This window comes from Arachis ipaensis, chromosome B02, assembly GCF_000816755.2.
Source record: "Arachis ipaensis cultivar K30076 chromosome B02, Araip1.1, whole genome shotgun sequence".
Lineage (NCBI taxonomy): Eukaryota > Viridiplantae > Streptophyta > Magnoliopsida > Fabales > Fabaceae > Arachis > Arachis ipaensis.
The window spans coordinates 3,836,342-3,855,892 of NC_029786.2; the positions used below are offsets into that span (position 1 = coordinate 3,836,342).

At 34.2% G+C, this 19,551-nt stretch overlaps 2 protein-coding genes and 1 long non-coding RNA gene across 16 annotated transcripts in view; 2 read left to right on the top strand and 1 right to left on the bottom strand.

Moving 5' to 3' along the window:
- LOC107626645 (pentatricopeptide repeat-containing protein At4g39530) overlaps positions 1–3,809 on the top strand; it is an 8,612-nt gene extending 4,803 nt beyond the window's left edge. The window contains exons 2-3 of the mRNA XM_016329539.1: positions 3,009–3,472; positions 3,563–3,809. Of these exons, the coding sequence (XP_016185025.1) occupies positions 3,009–3,472; positions 3,563–3,809 (711 nt within the window). The remainder of the gene's footprint in view (positions 1–3,008; positions 3,473–3,562) is intronic.
- On the bottom strand, positions 2,768–10,834 carry LOC107623364 (putative pentatricopeptide repeat-containing protein At5g37570). 14 transcript variants are annotated; one of them, XM_021115208.1, is made up of 8 exons: positions 10,551–10,830; positions 8,675–9,260; positions 7,576–7,677; positions 5,461–7,016; positions 5,207–5,374; positions 4,703–4,805; positions 3,790–4,318; positions 2,768–3,691 (listed from the first exon to the last, which is right to left on the bottom strand). In XM_021115208.1, exons 4-5 carry the CDS (start codon positions 6,942–6,944, stop codon positions 5,320–5,322), a joined length of 1,539 nt encoding a protein of 512 aa, XP_020970867.1. In that variant the 5' UTR covers positions 6,945–7,016; positions 7,576–7,677; positions 8,675–9,260; positions 10,551–10,830; the 3' UTR covers positions 2,768–3,691; positions 3,790–4,318; positions 4,703–4,805; positions 5,207–5,319. The 14 variants fall into 14 exon arrangements, with proteins under 14 accessions (XP_020970867.1, XP_020970868.1, XP_020970858.1 ...); XM_021115209.1 differs by having other exon boundaries at positions 5,100–5,374; XM_021115199.1 differs by having other exon boundaries at positions 3,790–3,932; positions 4,104–4,318; positions 5,207–7,016; positions 10,551–10,829.
- LOC107623393 lies at positions 9,505–10,392 on the top strand. Its single transcript, XR_002356916.1, has 2 exons — positions 9,505–9,842; positions 10,026–10,392. It is a non-coding gene; the product is annotated as an uncharacterized LOC107623393 (long non-coding RNA).

Genomic DNA, 19,551 nt, shown 5'->3' on the forward strand with positions numbered 1-19,551 from the left:
CTTATAATTATATATAATAAAACATATTTTAGAAAAGAAATTAAAATTATGCATAATTATCAGTATTCCCATTATATATTGCTATTGTATAGATATGAATGAATATTGTATAGATACTATATGATGATTATGGATGGCTATAACTTGATGAGTGATAAATGAACAAAATGCATAGAATTTTGTGACTTTTATAAGAATCTCCACCAAGAAGAAATTAAAATCAAAGGATTTAGAAGAAGTAGAGATAAGAGAGAAGATGAACACATCAAACATGATGATGAGAAAAGAAAATGAGAAAGAAGAAAAACAAGAAAAGGCATTGAAGAAGAATGAAGAAAAAGCATTTGAAGATGATCACAAAGAAGAAATTTTGTCTACTACTATGTGGGATTGTGGAAGCCCATTATATGATTCATATGAATTGGAATCATTGATAGGAACCTTATGAAATTCTCATCATCATCATCATCATGGATCATCAAATAAACTCCAATATCAAAATATTCACCAACATGGTCTATGATGTTGAACATGATGTTAATATTGTGTCCCAAGAGAATTATTCCAAAGGATCTTTCAATGTCACAAGATTGGGAAAATTCTTTATGAAGATGATGAAGAAGAAAAATAAGAACAAGAAGAACAAAAAAATTAAGAGGGCTAGTTGAAATTGTGGCAAATTTTCTTTGTGGAGGAAAAAGAAAACATGCATGCTTATTTAAATTTTAATTTGATTGTTTAAAGGTGTGATTAACACTTGAAATTAATGAATTAGCAATAATGCAATTTTTTTAAGCTATAGTAATATTTTATTAGATTTTGCATACAATGTTTATATAAAAAATAAGAAATAAGATATTTAAATCTTAGGAATTTAATTTTAACTGTAATATTGTATTTTAAAAATATATCAAATTTCAACCAACAAATATGACTTTCAGCATGCAAATAAGTGAATATACGAATTTTAAAGGACATTTAATAATTCTAGAATTGAATAATTAACTTTTAAGATATATGTTACAAATTAAGAAAAAATCATCTTAAATTTAATAGAAAAAAAAATCTGAAATTTATTTATAAAACCATAAAATCCTAGTTCTAGAAATCTAGTAAGGTTTTGGGTACATAAAATTTGGGAATCTCTTTGCCAAAACATATGAAACACTCATACAGCTCATTTTAGTTGTCACTTATAATGAAACATGCATCTGAGGAATATATTAGAATTCAATCTGAACCTTGACTTAAAGAAATAAAATAAAATTATATGAGATATGTGTGATAACTGATAAATAACCTTTGAAAAGTGATAGTTGCGCTAGATTAGCATATATTTTATGAGTTTAATTTTTATGCACTGATAGTGTAATACATTTTATATAGTCGTGCAATCATAACTATTTTTGTGGATGATCATTTACGTGATCAATAAAAAAATGATTATTTTTACTAATGTGACTTTATGTAATTAAATACACATATAAAACAGTTTTAATAATGCATCAAAACTAAATTCATATTTTATAAGATGAACATTATTTAATTTCTTCATTGAAGGGGACTTAGATAACATACACAGATATACAGCCTTGCATATATATTATTTTTATACCGCACAAAAGTAAGGAAATTTTGTTTTCTTTCAAATGAATTAGATAATACTCAATTTTAAATATTATATCACAATCTCACACACTCACCTCCTTATAAATACACACATAATTATAGAATTTCTATAAGAAAAACAATCATTTATACCCATAAACTTCATCAAATAAAAAACTAACGTTATATCTATACAAAATGAATTCTGTATAACAAAAGTATGTTCATCCAGATCCCAAGAGAGAAAAACTTCCTGGCTCATTCAGTCGCAAAGCTTAAAGCAGAGGAGTCTATTCCAGTTAATTGGTGCTTAAGACAAGTGAACAGCTTATTGCCATTATCAATGTAGAAAGCACCCGGATTGGAGGTCTCAACAAATCTCCTCCTTCTTTTTTGCACCAAAGAAATAATAAAGAGATATAGGTGAATTTTGCACCAAATCAACCCACTAAGAATGCAATTGGATTTGTTTACTGTATAAATATGTCATTATAAATTAATTTGCTTCCTAAAAGTGTCACATAGGTTCCAATCTCTCTCAATGAAAAAATAGAATATCTAATGGATGTGTGAGTAGAGTGGGTGTGTGAAGTATTGGCCCCCCAAAAAAAAAAAAAAAATTTACTTTTATTTTTTAATGGACATAAACAACAACCAAATACATTATGGAAGAGTACTTGCAAGGTGTCTACCAAACTAATTCTCATAAGAAAAATTCAAACCTTGTAATTTAGAAGTCAAGAGAACTAGATAAGTTTATTGTTTCTAATTTATATTAGCATAACACTGGATTAGCTAATTGCTTTTTCAAGTGATGATATTGCTTATACAACAATTTCTAATCAAACGGTATCAACAAGTGATTTTATTCTCTAGTGGCGAAGGAGAGTGCGAGAAAAAAGAGTGAAAAATGATCCAAACTCTCAGCTTAAAAGTTTCATGTTAATAATAAGAAAATGACGAAGAAAATTAAGAACAATAAATAATCCTTTCTTTCCCTTCAAAACTAAGCTAAGACTACAAGTAGCATATACATTGGATAGTTCATGATCATGTCACATTTAAGAAGCTTCAACAACATATTTTCCGTCCGAAAAAAAAACTATCGTATTTATATATATAATTATTCCATTCGTAACTAGATACATAAAAAAATGAGTTATTTTTGGACGAAATTAACTGTGTCTATGTTGTTATTATTAAACCATGATATGGTAATATCTTATTCTCTAGGTCTTTGTGTAAAACCAATAAGAACTTAATTTGTTACAATCCAATCACAATGAGTTAAACATCTTCACCAGTTTTTGCTGTCATTGGCGAAGTCTTCAAACCCCACAAAGCTCGCAGAGTGCAAACAAATTCATGTAAAGCTTTTAGTCACCTAATGCATCTCGCAGACGCATTTGGCAAATAACCTTTTGAGCCTTTATTCAAAATGTGGCCAATTCAGCTATACCCACCACCTGTTCGACCAAATGCCCCACAAGAACGTTATCACTTGGACAACCTTAATTTCTGCAAATCTTAGAAATGGGTATCTCCCAAAAGCCTTTGACATGTTCAATCACATGCGTGAGGTTGGTGAGAGTCCCAATGAGTACACGTTATCTGCACTGCTCCATGCTTGTGCTGATCCTGGTTTGAGGGATGTTGGTTTGCAGCTTCATGGTGTGTTGGTTCGGTGTGGCCTTGAGAGGGACAAGTTTGCTGGGAGCTCTCTTGTGTATATGTACTTTAACAGTGACAGCGATCTTAAAAGTGCTTCTTGTGTCTTTCATGAATTGTTGGAGAGGGACCTTGTTGCTTGGAATGTCAGGGTTTCTGGATTTGCTCAAGTTGGTAAATTTGGTGTGGTGAAGAGGTTGTTTAGTGAAATGAGGAGGTTCATTTCTTAAGACCTGATCACAGTACTTTTATTGGCTTGTTCAAGTGTTATTCGTTGTTGGACTAGGTTAGGGGAGTTCATGGGCTGGTGTTTAAGTTTGGTGCCGAAGTTGATATGGTGGTTGGCACTTGGCAGAACTCTGGTTGACTTGTATGCTGAATTTAGGGACATAGATTCTTGCAGGAAAATCTTTGACTACATGGAGGAAAAGGATAGTTTATTAGTAAAAACATACCTAATATACAACACATTTAAGATTCGGAATATGAAATCAAAGTTTCAAATTGTTGCACCTCTTGAAGCTCCCTTTTAACATTCTCCAGACCTCCAATATCATCATAGGAAACATTTGGAACCTCCATCATGGTTCACGTAAACAATTGCCACATTAAAGGTCAACATAATAATAACAGAACATTTTCATTCAATTTTGTAACTGAAATAATAACAGAACTTAATAAATACAAGGAAATACAAAGGATAAGACATTAATATGCATTGTATATATTTGCAAGAGTAGTGTCTTTCTTTTCCAAAGTTTATGCAATCAAAAAAGATTAATCATGCTTAGAATCATTCAGGTTGAGAATTCAGCAAGGGAACTCACTTTTGCACACAACACAGATGGGTTTGAAGAAGCCCAAGCAGTTTGGAAGTGCTCATTGGTGACAACCATAGAATTCAAAATTTCAATATCACTCGATTCATCCTCCAAGTCAATCACATCCATCTTCTCTCTTATACACTGCAGAATAAAATCTCTTATTCAAGGTCTGCTCCTATATAACCATGAGTGTCCCTTACAACTCTTTCAAGATCAACCTGAAAAAACACAGAAAAACAATTTAGAATTGTTAAGCATAACATTTACAATTTAGATTTAAAGTGAGGAACTTGAACTTTTAATCTTTCTTTTCACTTTTCTTGAACCAATCAACTACATATCAAAACAATAGATTACAAGTTCAAGTTCCTCACTTCAAATCACAACTGTAACATATATTATGCATGTCAATTTTCCTCTTTATTATCTTGATTTCTAGATACCTATTATAAACACAACATTTCACAGCTAGATCAAAGAATTATTGCTATCAGAAGTCCATTTCCTATTTTATGAATAAAGCTAGCACTAGAAACACATAACTAGACTTTCTTATCACATTGAATTAATAACAACAGTAGTATTGAGAGAGATAAACTCACTGATCAGAAGATGAGGATTGACCCTTTTGAGGAGCAGGTGAGGTTGGATCAGCCATGACCTTTATCAGAACTTATTCTTGGTCTACGATGTTTAGCAGCTTAGCTATATATGCAAAAGTTTGGGCTGTGTTAATTCATAATACACATTAACTATCACACGAAAGTGTGTGTGAAAAAATAGTAAAAAAGAATTAAATAAATTAATATATTTGACTAAATTATTTAAAGTAATACATGTTGAGATCTTAATTATCATTTTACATGAATAATCATCTCTTTTTATTAAATATTTTAATAAATAATTATTCATGTAAATCAATCCTGTCAATGCTATTTCAATTTAACAACAATGGAGCAACCACTAAGCTCCCATATCAACTGCAAAAAATTGCACCACCTCTTATGCAACAAAAATTTTCTCATTGACAGCCTCATACATGCAATTTTGGAAGCTTAAAAGGCCAAAGAGCCCAAGTCTGGATTAAACTGACTGCAACCAGGTACCTTCCGCACAGAATTTCCTCATTGACAGCTTCATATATGCAATTTTGGAAGCTTAAAAGGCCAAAGAGCCCAAGTCTGGATTAAACTGACTGCAACCAGGTACCTTTCGCACCCTACTGTTCCTCATCTTCGTTCTTACAAGGGAAACATCTATCCAACGATCCGCTGCTGCATAGATGTTAGACAACAGCACATAGTTAGCAGCATTTTGAGGTTCAATCTCAAAAAGTTGATTAGCAGCAATCTCTCCTAACTCTGAATCACCGTATGCTTTACATGCCCCAAGAAGTGCACCCCAGGCAGCAGCATGAGATTCCACCGGCATTACTTTTATAAGCTCATAAGCATCCCGTAAATGCCCTGATCGACTTAGAAGGTCAACCATACATGCATAGTGATCAGGTGAAGGACTAACACAGTACTTTTCCTTCATAGAGCGAAAGTAGTTCCAGCCCTCATCAACAAGTCCAGCATGACTACAAGCTGTTAGAATGATTTTGAAGGCCACCTCATCCGGAGTTAGCCCATCCTTCACCATCCTGTTAAAGAACTTCAGTGCATCTTCCTCGAATCCATGAATTGACAACCCTTGTATCATCGAACAATATGAGACTAGATCACGGTTAGGCATTTCTTCAAATAATTTTAATGCCCTTTCCATGTTTCCACATTTAGCATTCATATCCAGAAGCGCTGCAATCACGTGGTCCTGTTTCATATCAATAGAGCTCTTGTTTACATAAGAATCAACCCATCGAGCCAGTTCTAAATTACCCAACTGAGAAGAAGCCGACATCAAGCTAACCAATATGAATTCATCAGGTTTCACATTCATTGACTCCATCTCAAGAAATACTCTCAAGGCCCTGTTAGGTTGACCATTCTGTACATACCCTGATATCAAAGTAGACCATGCAACAATATCCTTTTCCGGAGCTTGGTCGAACAAGAACCTTGAGGTAGCCATGTCACCAGCCTTTGCATAGCCATCAATCATGATCGTGAAAGAAACAACACTCTTTTTCGGCATAGCATCAAACACTACCCTAGCATTGCCCAAATCCCCCACCTTCACAAAACCCCATATCATCACATTCCATGATGTCACATTCCTTTGAGGCATTTCATCAAACAGCCTCTTTGCCTCCACCATATCCCCATCCTTCACATAGCCAACCACTATAGCCGTCCATGAAACTACATTCTTCTCACACATTCCATCAAACACCTTGCGAGCGTCACCAATCTTTCCACATTTCCCATACATATCGACCAAACAGGTTCCAACAAACATATTACCTTCAACCCCACACCTCAATGCCGAGCCATGGAGCAATTTTCCTTCCCAGGACCTAGACATGCTTGAACAGGCCTTAATCACAGAAGAGTAAGTGTACCTATCGGGAAGAGACCCATGTGCCTTCATGCGAATAAAAGTAGAGAAGGTGTCAAAAAAAAAACTTCCTTTGGTGTGGGCTCCGATGAGGGAGTTCCAGAGGAAAGGGGAAGGGCTAAGGACGCAGTCAAAGACGGCGGTGTAATATGAAGCAGTGGTGGCAAAGGAGGCGGAAATGGAAATGAAGCAGGAGATGATATGGTGATCTTGCTCTAGGCCTCGTTGAATGATGGAGGCGTGGACTTGGTAGAGGTGATGAATGGTCTTGCAGGCCTTGAGAAGGGTGGTAATGGTGGCAGTGGAACGTGGCGGAGAAGAAGAGTGTTGAAATATTGAATTCATTGGAAAGAGCTGCTTTTTGCTCTCCGTGATTTCTCTGCTTAAGTCATTCACTTTGATACATTCTTGATAAATCTACACACCAAAAAAGATTGAAATGATGATAAGAAAGTGGCAATATGACGCTTCAATACATAGTTATCAAAACCGAACCGGTTATTGACTCAGTCATACGACTGGATCACCGGTTCAACCGATGGGTCACTGATTCACCCGATTGACCCGGTCATAATTAAATAAAATATAAAATTATAAAAATAAAATTAACATCAAAAGCAAGATTCTAAAAACCGGACCAGCCATCAAACCGTTTTGGTCACTAATTCACTGGTTCATTAGTCTAACCGGTTCAACCGTGGTCTAACCGGAAAAACCGTTTTATAATAAAATAATAAATAAATTATGAATAAATATTATAATCTAATATAAATTTTAAAATGTCTTCCAAATATAAAGTAATACATCAACCAAAATCTAATATAACCTTTGATTTCATAATTATTAATAATTTATCATTTATTAGTCATTACATCACTATTGAACTCATTAAGATAGTAAAAAAAAAATCATTGAATTAACCAAACTAATAACAAATATTCAATTATCTAGAACTTTTTGAATCAAACTCTTTGACCTTGATGTATTTTCAGAAGGTGGATCAACAGTTGACTGTCTCGCTTGATAAAAAATATCATCCACATTGGTACCTTTGGTAGGATCTTGGACAAGCATGCTACTATAACCATGAAAACAATATGTCACTCACTTTCAGCTCCACATACACGATTGTTTTTAAATTCTTTTTAGTGATACGGGTGCCAAAAACAGCAATCTCCTCTTAAATAATACCAAATACCATTAGCTGTGCATGCAATTGGTCAAGGCCAAAAAGAATTGGAAATAAGTAATATCAGAGAAAGTTCATAGAATGAAAGCAAAGGAGATAATCATGCAACCAGCAAAGAGGCATTCAACATCATATTAAACACACAACGAAATTAGAAGACAAGCAAAAAGAACTAAGTCGAAAAAGAGATGCCAAAACAGCAAAAGTAGTTCAAACTCTGTCAAATATATGTCGAATTGATCAAATAATAATGAACACATACAATACAACTAATATTTTGAGAAAACCAGCATTTTGGCCACCCAAAGTTTTGGTTTCCAACAAAATTGCCCCCCAAAAGAAAAAAATAACATCATGCCCCCCAAAGAATAGCACTCTCCAACAAAATGCACCAACAGTTGCTAATCTTTGACGTGCCACATAGGCAAAATGGTGCATCAATGGAGGTTGCAAATTTCAGCGACATACGCACAATGACAGAGAACCCGACTAATACAACAGCACGTCGTAACTCAAGTTGCACAAAGTAACCAAAGGTGCTTGAACTCAGATATACACACAGCAAAATTCTTGGCACAGTGTGCTAACTAACTAAGTCAACTATAGCAGATGCAAACAAAGCCAATTCTTGATTGAATCCTAAATCCTTAATAAAAAATAATATGGCGGATTCCCAATTCTTGGCACCGTTTCTGGAGGTAATCTAACTGCCATGGTGTTTAATCACATCAGTAAAGAACCTGAGCTAATCACAAAACATTCATTAATCAATAAAATCGCAACACACAAAACCAGAGCTAATCACAAAAACAGAGCATAAAAAAGTAGAAAAAAAACGAAGAACAACTGAACAACTGAAGAACAAGCGAGCAAGACATTCACTGACCTTCGAAGACGACGCCGACCAGACGACGGCGAGAAGATGCAAAGAGTAGGGGATGGGGCGAGCTCGTGGAAGAAGAGAGCAGGGGGGATGGAGACTTGGGGGCAGTGGCTACACGGATGGACGGCGGCCGAGCTCAACGGATGGATGCAGCAGTGGCCCAACGGAAAGGCGGCAGTGGGTCGAAAAGAGTAGCTAGGGTTGGATAAGGGAGAGTGAATGATTCGGGGCAAGCAGAACATAGGCTGAGAGGAGGGAGAAGCAAGGTTCTGAGAACCGGACCGGTCATCGAACCGTTTTACTCACTGGTTTACTGGTCCAACCGGTCCAACCGTAATTCAACCGAAAAAATCGTTTCAAAATAAAATAATAAATAAATTATAGAACAACTCTCATCAACACAATAAAAAACAATCAATAAATCATCAACACAATAAAAATTATAGAATATGTGTATTGCTATAATATAAAATTACAGAACATGTCTACTGGCATGTTACTTATTATTATGACTGCCTCTATCACCAGTTCATTGTGCTGATGGTTTTCAATGCTGCAAGCTACTCCACTCCTAACTTTGAGCTGCTCCCTAATAAAGTTTCAAGTAGAAATTTCAAAACATTTTAATACTATGGCTCAAAACATATTCAAGCTTGAGGTGTATGCATGTATTCAATGAAATCAAAGCAAAACTAACTGTGAGAAGAACATTAAACTTAATCGTGGTTTTCATAGAAAGCATTCCATCTGTTTTACAAGCTTCAAATATAAACAGCTCAAATGCTCATCAATAAAATAGGAAAATTATGTAGATGTTTTTCCTCTCTAAAATAAATAGTCCAATTGTTAAGTTATTCCAGTTGTCAGTATCAATGTTACAAGAAAATCTCAGCTTGAAATCAACCTATTATACATCACACTCCAAAAGATTATCAATTTTAACCCAATTTTATCAAGATCAGCACAATGATTAACAACAAAAAAAAGCACTGAGTGAGGTAATGAGCACAAAATCAAGAAACTTTAATAAAATTTAACATCAGAAAAAAAGCAAGAACAAGCCAATAACAGTTTATCAGTACCAATTTAGCATCAATCAATAAGCCAGTAACAGAGTTCATTAATCAAGAACAGGCTAGAACAAGCCAGAGTAGTGAGCAAAGCCAATCAAGTTTTTAACAGAGTTTTCACAAGGTTAACACAAAAATTAACATGCTTTAACAAAGATTAACAAAGTTTTTAACCCAATTTTAACAAGCTCAGCACAATGATTAACAACAAAAAAAGTCCTAAATGAGGTAATGAGCACAAAATCAAGAAACTTTAACAAAATTTAACAACAGATAAAAAAAAGCCAAGAACAAGCCAGTAACAGTTTATCAGTACCAATTTAGCATCAATCAATAAGCCAATGATTAACAAGCTCAGCACAATGATTAACAACAAAAAAAAAAGTACTGCATGAGGTAATGAGCACAAAATCAAGAAACTTTAACAAAATTTAACAACAGACAAAAAAGCCAAGAACAAGCCGGTAACAGTTTATCCGTACCAATTTAGCATCAATCAATAAGCCAGTAACAGAGTTAATTAATCAAGAATAGGCTAGAACAAGCCAGAGTAGTGAGCAAAGCCAATCAGCCAAGAACAAGCACTAAGCACTGACAGAGCATCCAATTAACTCAAGCACAAAGTAAAAAAACAAAACAGCAACACAACACTTAATCAATAATCATCAATCAGTGAAAAACAAAACACCAACAGTGAGTATTAAAAACGACGATCACTAACCATCGAAGAACAAGCATGAAGAGGGTTTGGTTTCTGAACAGACAATTAAAAAAAACACGAAGAACAAGCACTAGCAGCGAGCATTGACCTTCGACGGACGACGGAGAGCGGTTGAGCGCAACGGACCACGGCGAACAGGCGACTGATGAGAGCGAACAGGGGATGGTGAGAGCGAAGTAACGAACGCCGATAGCACGAAGATGGAAGTTCTTGAGTGCGACGGAGGCGGCAGCAGCAGTCTCTCACTCCAACAGACGGCGACAAGATTGGTGGACGCTAGGGTTTGATTTCTTTGGTGGAGGCTAGGGCATTTTGCTGATGACTAAGGAAGGAGTTGGAGAAGGGAGTCAAACGCGTGCAATCCCTTTTTTTCCTTTCAACAAAGGAAATGGCCTCGTTTCCTGTAAACCGGCCGGGTCCCTGTCCGGTTTGACCGAACCGCCTAAGCTATCGGTTCGCGGTCAGACGGGTTCGACCGACCAGTTCGGTCCGGTTTTTTCAGAACATTGGGGAGAAGTGAAGTGGTTCAGTTAAGCAATTAGTAGGCCAAAGTTGCAAATGACGTCGTTTCCTTCGAACCAGCCAGTTCATGGTCTAGTCCAACTGCTGGTTCTCGGCCGATTCAGTGATTTTTACCGGATTTGCTTTCAGCGGTTTTTCATACCTAACCGATTTGGTCTGATTTTCAGAACATTAATCAAAAGTTAAAACTTAAAATGATGTCTTCACAAACATATTAATAACAATCAAGTATCAATTCTTAGATATAACTAATGATGCAAAAAGAAATAAAAACTAATCACTAATACAAAATACTTTCTAAATTTAAATCAAGAGAAGGAAAAAGACAACACAATCAGTAAATAAAATCCAAAAAATAATCTAAAAATCGACATCTATATCTTTATAAAACAAATTTAAAGTTTGACGACATTTCCTTCATTTTAATTTGTATCTATATTTATATTTGTGTATTTTTCACAAATCAATACTAAGAATAATTCATAATAATACAAAAAGAAAGCATGGAAACAACAATTTAACTGAATAATTTTTTATTTCAGAGAATATGAACCTCATTTTCAACGACAAATTCAACTATAATAATTATCAGCAACAAAAGATTTAGCTCAAAAGATGATTTACAAACATCAACATAAAATTTAGCCAAGTGATTATTTCACCAAGACAACAATAACTTCAATCGTGATAATAAATTGAAACAAATTTAAGTGAGTGATTATTACGACAACAAAGTCAACGTTCAATCATAAACGAATTCATTTAGCAATGAGTAAATTGAAGTTAAGTAGGGGTGAGCACGGGTTGGTTTGGTTCGGATTTATGGTAAAATTAGAACCGAACCGATCAAAATGTAATTGGTTCAGTTTGGTTCGAATTTGTATTTTTTTGTACATGTACCCGAACTAAACCAAACCGATTAAGAACGGATTGGTTTGGTTCGGGTAATTGGGTACCCGATGACTTTGAAATTCATAAAAAAAAACCAAATTTTTATCTTAAAAATTCAACAAGTACAATAAACATGTAACATCAATAGAAATAATCCAAATATGTTAAACACCAAATACATTAAAAACTAAACTCATTAAAATCCAAACATATTAATAATGAATAATCATTGTCTAATGGAAAAGCCATATATATATTTTTTATTTAATTAATATATGATCGAGTTTGCGGGTTGGTTCGGGTTCCGCACCCCCAAAACCGATACCCGAACCAATCACTAACAAAAACTATCGGTTTGATTCGAATTGGACCCGATTACCCGTTTGTTTCAGAACCAATTTAATTGGTTCGGTTCGGGTTCGGACGGATAATCGGATACCCGCTACCCGTGCTCACCCCTAAAGTTAAGTGATTATTTTCTCAAGTTCTTTCCTCCATGAACTTGCTTCAGCGTTCTTGCTGAATGGAGAAGGAAGAAAGGGTTTTATTTAAGTGGGTGTGACTTGTGGGTTGGGCCTTGGGCCCATACGGGCCCGGTTCGTTCGGTTCGGTCCGCTCGGCCTAATCTTAAGCCAAATTCTTTAAAATTAGTGTCAAAATTCTTATTTTAATTTTTTCTACTCAATTAAACTATAAAATTTTATTTTTTTAATTTCTTAGATTAATAATTAGTTTATTAGCTAATTATTCACTAATTACTCCGGGTTTACATTCTACCCCCTAACAGAAATTTTCGTTCTCGAAAATTTGCTCTCAATTTTCCATATACGCTCCCTCAGATTCAACAAATCTCTTACCATTCATTTTGTCATTCTCCAACATTAGTCTAACACCCTATTCCCATTTCAAGCCTGAGTTAAACCCGTCTATTTCATTCTTAGTTTCGTCAAACTCTTTTTTATTGACTACTAACTCCCTTATCCTCCAAGAATCCTATCCAAACCAAATCGATCTCTAATCCTTTTCAACTATCTCAAACACTAATCAATTTTCCAATCTCTTAGTCTAATTCAGTCCGTTATAGCCTAAATCACACACACGTTTCACTCCTCGATCCTACATTGATTCCTCAAGACACCCTCATATCCTAAAACTCCTTTATCACATCGATACAATTTTAGAGCCACCAAAATTGCCATGCTTCCGTAGCGTCACTCTGATTATAAGCCACTAAGATTTTAATCATTCACATACTCTACCAGAACACTCCTTGAATCTCTTTATCTCTCTAACTAAGCGCTATTGACCTTTACTCCAGCTGCACGAGTTCTAATCTTTCGGTTTCTTTCATCACCAGGTCCATCACCGCCTTTATCACTGTTTCAAGCTTGTTGTCTCATCACGTCAGCAATTATCTGTGCAGTCGCCCTATCGTCAATCGTATCACTTCACTCGTACCCACGAGACGCCATTTGAGTCTTGTCCACACTGAACAATTGATATTAAGGTGATCAGTCTTAATATCTAAAGTCTAGTGCTTCGAATCTCCAAAGGTAATGCTCATGAACATTTATGCTATATATGTCAAGCAAACATCCTAAATAGCACGTACACACAACCAAAGTATGCTCAGAAGCATATTTAGTCTATTCCCCAGGCTCTACGGGAATGAACTACTCTGATACCATAATGTAACACCCTACCACACAGAGTCTTATGCTTAAGTTATAAAACTGAGGTGGCGAGGTATTACGACCTCTAAAAAAATATGTATATATAATAATAGTTGAAAGGAATTTTAACTAGAAGCTTGTGAATAAAAGTTTAGAACAAAAGTCGTAACGCTCACATGAACGATAGACGTAAACTGGGTAGGTTAAGAGTAAGACGCCAAAGGTATATATATACACACTAGAAGATTTTCAAGGATACAGATAACAAAGCTCTTGACTCGGCTTGCGAATTTTAAACCGGCCAGAGTATATACATATACATATATACAAATAAATCCAAAAGTAAGCCAAAACATAAAACTGACAACCTGTTTCTCTGAGCCAACCTTTAAGAGGGACAAACATAAAATACAAGATGGAGAATCTAAATACATATATAGATATAAGTAAAAATACAACCCTGAGTCCCAAGAGTTCTTCACTTCATCGGAGTCTCTAGAATACAGAGTGGTGCTTCTCAACCTGCATCTGAAAAACAACAATATTGTATGGGATGAGAATCGGGGATTCTCAGTATGGTCAAGGTGCCCACATATATAATAAATAAGGTCCCGAAAAAGCCAGAGGCAATCCTAGAACGCCGACATTCAGATTATAAAACCTAAAGGAATAAACTGAACCATAAATTTGGTAAAACTCTCTAAGGTACCTAAATAACGATATATCTCTAACCCTGCAGAATACTTCCTGTCTCATTTGACTCGAACCCTGCAGAATACTTCATGTCTCATTTGACTCTAACCTTTACCAATGACCCAACCAATCACGGCCTATGGCCCAAAACAAACCAGTTCGGCCTCTGGCCCAAATAAACTCAATCCAACCTCTGGCCCATTTCAAATCAAATCAACATTATCACCTGTCCACCACCAAGGTACTCAAAACAGAAAGACAATCACAAACACAAGCAAATACAAGGCAAACACAATTAAAGAGCAGTTATCAGTTAAATAGAATTTATCAGATAGGCAAACCAAAACAATTATGCACACCCAAACAAAGCAAACAAATGCAACATGATGCATGCCTGTTCTACTGGCCGTGAGCTCACGCGTCGGTTACTTTGCCAGAACCCAACACATCTGGTAGCTAATCCAGACATTTGTCTCTAGGTTGCGCATCTCCAGGAGGATCATAAACGAAGGAGAGTACCTTTCCACATCGAATGAGCGTGCCTTTCCACCTTCTCCTGGAGGTTATACGAAGGAGAGTGCCTTTCCACATCGAAGGAGTATGCCTTTCTACCTTCTAACCAGAGAAGAATGTGAGAAAAACAATACGAAGGAGAGTGCCTTTCCACGTTCCCCACATCCCCATCACGACAAGAGAGGAAATCCTACATCCTCAACTTGCCATTCGAACACATTTTCAAGTTAACACGCAAGCGGGTTCGCACCTAGACCTTGCCATCTCGACCATTTCAGCCATACTCAGCCACATCACAAGTCAAACGTTACCATCACATGCAAATACCTAATTCTTAGCGGTTTCATCATATACAATTTTACAAACCAATGCAATACAATTCACAAGTCATCCTACTATCATTATCATTATTTAATATCCTCATCAATTACCACAAACAACATATTCTCACAGACAACTCAACATTCAACACCTCATAATCCACTTAACCAATTCCATAACACCAATTCAACAATTATCCTCAACGCATCCCAATCAACAATTTAATTCAACCAACAATCAATTCAACTTATCCTATGGGTCAACTAGCCTAAATTTTCATGACACATTACATATTATATATGAGAAACCAAAACCATACCTTGGCCGATTTTTCGATAAACCCGGAACATCACCATTTGTCACCGTTCCTCAATAGTCCAAGGCTCCAAGACCTCACCAAACATATTTTTCCGACCTCCAAATCCAACTTCAAGTCTCCAATACCACCAATTTATTTCCAAAAATACACAATTCAATCTAATTTCACCAAACAACACTAAAATTACCATAGGGTTCACTAATTAGATAACTTGACACGGATTAAATATTCCTCACCTTACCGACGGAAGTTTGGGACAGAACTCAGCAAATCCACAAAGCTAATTTGCTCCTAAACACCAAAATTCAACAAATTCTCAACAACTTTCGAAACTAAGATGAGAAGATCTGGGTGAGAAAACTCAAGTTTCTTACCAAACTGTTGGGTAGGTTTTGTAGAGGATTCTGAAACGAATGCGTGGCCGCTGACAGCTTGTCAATCGGAGCTCCAGATCAAAAGTTATATGAAGTTGAAATCTAGTAGAGGGTTAGGTTATTTTCTCAAGTTCTTTCCTCCATGAACTTGCTTCAGCGTTCTTGCTGAATGGGGAAGAAAGAAAGGGTTTTATTTAAGTGGGTGTGACTTGTGGGTTGGGCCTTGGACCCAATATAGATCTGGTTCGTCCAGTTCAGTTTGTTCGGTTTAATTTTGGACCAAATTCTTTAAAATTAGTGTCAAAATTCTTATTTTAATATTCTCTACTCCATTAAACTATAAAATTTTATTTTTCAATTTCTTAGATTAATAAATTATTTATTAACTAATTATTCACTAAATACTCGAAATTTACATATTGTCCCTTTCAAACATTTTTCATTTTCACCTACAATGTGATAAAATTTCCATTGGCTCTATATCTGATAAATTATGATAATGCCAGTGAATGTTATTAGACGTCTTATATAGTTTTCGTTCTATGATTGCAATAGAATTCTTGATGTGATTTACTTAAGGAGAGCACGAATTTAATTATAGGTGAGGCTCCATTGATCAAATTGGAAGAATAAAACTATGACAAAAGAAAGACTAATGCATAAAGATTTTATTATAAAAATTTCTGGAAATACTTTTACCATTAAAAGAAATATGCAGCAACTGTTCATGCTACTGGTGTATGATATTTTCACATGATAATCCTGAGCAGGTGCTCATTTTTGTTGATTTTTTCCACAGAAATTGATATTGATGCACTGCTTCAAAAACACTTAAAGAATAGGTACAATGTTTTCATAGTTATGACTCTATTATTGAAGGTGGTAATTTTGATACACTGAAATTTTGACTACCTTGTGTCATTGCTGTTGAACCATTGTTGAATAATTTTAGACTATTTTTTCACACACACTTTTATGTGATAGTTAACGTGTATTATGAATTAACACAAAGCACAAACTTTTGCATATATAACTAAGCTGCTAAACATCGTGTAAGCTTGGAGTATGATATTGAAAGATCAAGAACAAGTTCTGATAAAGGTCTTGGATGATCTAATCTCACTTGCTCCTCAAAAGGGTCAATCCTCTTCTTCTCATCAGTGATTGACAAGTCTTATTAAATATAATTTTTATATGAAGATATTATCATTTAAAGTATCTAGAGAAAAGGACAAATAGGTCCCTGACCTTTTGTCCTGTGGACATTTTCGTCCCTGACCATTGAAAAATACTTTTAAGTCCCTGACCTTCACAAAACTTGGACGGATCAGTCCCTGACGGAGGCATTTGGACGGATCAGTCCTTGACGGATGTATTTGGACGGAGGGACTGATCCATCCAAGTTTTGTGAAGGTCAGGGGTTTAAAAGTATTATTCAATGGTCAAGAAAAAAAATATCCGCGAGACAAAAGGTCAGGGACCTATTTGTCCTTTTCTCAAGTATCTATCACTTCTAATTTATATTAGCATAACATTGGATTAGCTAATTGCTTATTCAAGTGATGATATATTGCTTATACAACAATTTCTAATCAAACTTAATGGTATCAACAAGTGTAAAAAGAGTGAAAAATGATCCAAACTCCCTTACCTTAAAAGTTTCATGTTAATAATAAGAAAGTGATGAAGATAATTAAGAACAATGCATAACCCTTTCTTTTCCTTCAAAACTAAGCTAAAGCTATAAGTAGCATAATTGCATTGGATAGTTCATGATCATGTCAAAAACCATGGAATCAAAACCATCATATTCAAGTAAAACAAATTTAAGAGAAGTTTCAACAGCATATTTTTCGTCCGAAAAAAAACTATCGTATTTTTAAACCATAAAAGCCGACAGTTATTTTCGGACGAAATTAACTATGTCTATGTTATTATTAAACCATGATATGGTAATATCTTGTTGTCTAGGTTTTTGTGTAAAACCAATAAGAAATTCATTTGTTACAATCCAATGACAATGAGTTGAACATCTTCTATAATCCCTATTGTATCTATAAAGATCATAGACTATTGATCCATTGTTCCATGTTATACCACAAAAGAACAATGTTGTCCCAAGATAGTTGCTATGGAATTTCCAATGGTATTGGCCATTGCTTTCAACTACATGAACACCAAGATCATCATCTCTTGATTTACAATGAATTGTGAAGCTCAATCCATTTTGCAAAAGATTTGTTACTTGAACGGTTGTTATAGGAATTGGAATTGGAAATTTGAATTTCTCTCCATGATGATGATGATGATGATGATGATGATGACCCTCTTGAAATGAAAATGCTTCTTCCCTAATTGAAATAAAAAATAATTGTAGCAAAAAGAAAATGTGCTTCATTCCTATACATGTATGATTAATTAATAATTAATTAATCCGTTTTGAGGAATGTAAAATTTGTCATAATAATAATGTAATATGTAAAGGCTTTGAACCATGAAACGGTTTTAGGGTTTTATGGTGAATAATTAAAAAAAAAACGTTTGTATTCTTGCATAAACGTTTTTGGGATACTTAAACCCTCATTAATATTTAGTTTATATTATTGAAGCCACAATTATAAAAATAATATTGATACAATTTTATTTGCCATTATTATCCAAATAATAGTTTAATTAAATAAATTTTAATAATTAATAATTTTTTATAAAAATAATACTTTATTTATTATTATTTTTTTGTTATCCACGATAGGTCAAAAACTAATTCGTCGCAGATTTAAGTTCCATTAAGGGTGTGTTGCTGACCAATAGATTGCTGCATATAGTAGGCTATATAAAAGAAACGTTCTATTGATAATTAAAATAAGGTTTAATTACTTTATTAGTTCCTATAGTTTTAGCAAATTTTCAGTTAAGTCTTTATATTTTTTTTTCTTTTTAATTAGGTCCCTAAATTATTTTTAATTTTGTAATTAAATCTTTCTTAGCATAAAAGAATATTAGAATTAACTAAATATTTTTCGTAAATTGAATATATTCACAATTAAGAACCTAACTAGATTTTTAACCACATATTTTTTTAGAAGAATATTTTTTAATTTTAACATTTTTAACATAAAAATAATCTACTTATAAAATTAAAAGTAATGTAAAAACTCGATTATATATATATATCTAAAATGATAGAGACCAACAAAAAAATTAAACTTTAAAATAACTTAACTAACAAATATATCCAACTACTATATCCAGAATAATAATATATATAATACTGTATAAAACTAAATAAATTAATCATGCTTATTAATATCAAATCATTTTAAATAATTGATGGTTCAAACATTATTAGTACAGCTACTGAAAACTTTTAATTAATTGAGAGGATCCATTCCCCTTTGTTGATGACTCCATTGACATACATGATAAAGTAGAAGAAGCAATCTACCAAACTTTAAAACTTCCATTCAAATTATTAAATGTGGCCACCATTGATGAGTGTTCATGATGGAATACATAATTAACGGGTTGATTATTCTTATCTCTATCTATGCGTTACAATTAAACACTTACTTAGATCGATACATTTAAAATTACTAATTTGTAATAATCACTTATACACGACCTTAAATTTAACTTGGTGAATAGAAAAGTAGTCATGTTTGGAATCATGTACTAAATGCTAGAATATGGTTAGTCAAAATAGTAAATATATATTTTTAATTTAACGATTTCTGTTAGGAATCATGTTTGTTATAGTCTTTAATATAATTTAATAAAATAATT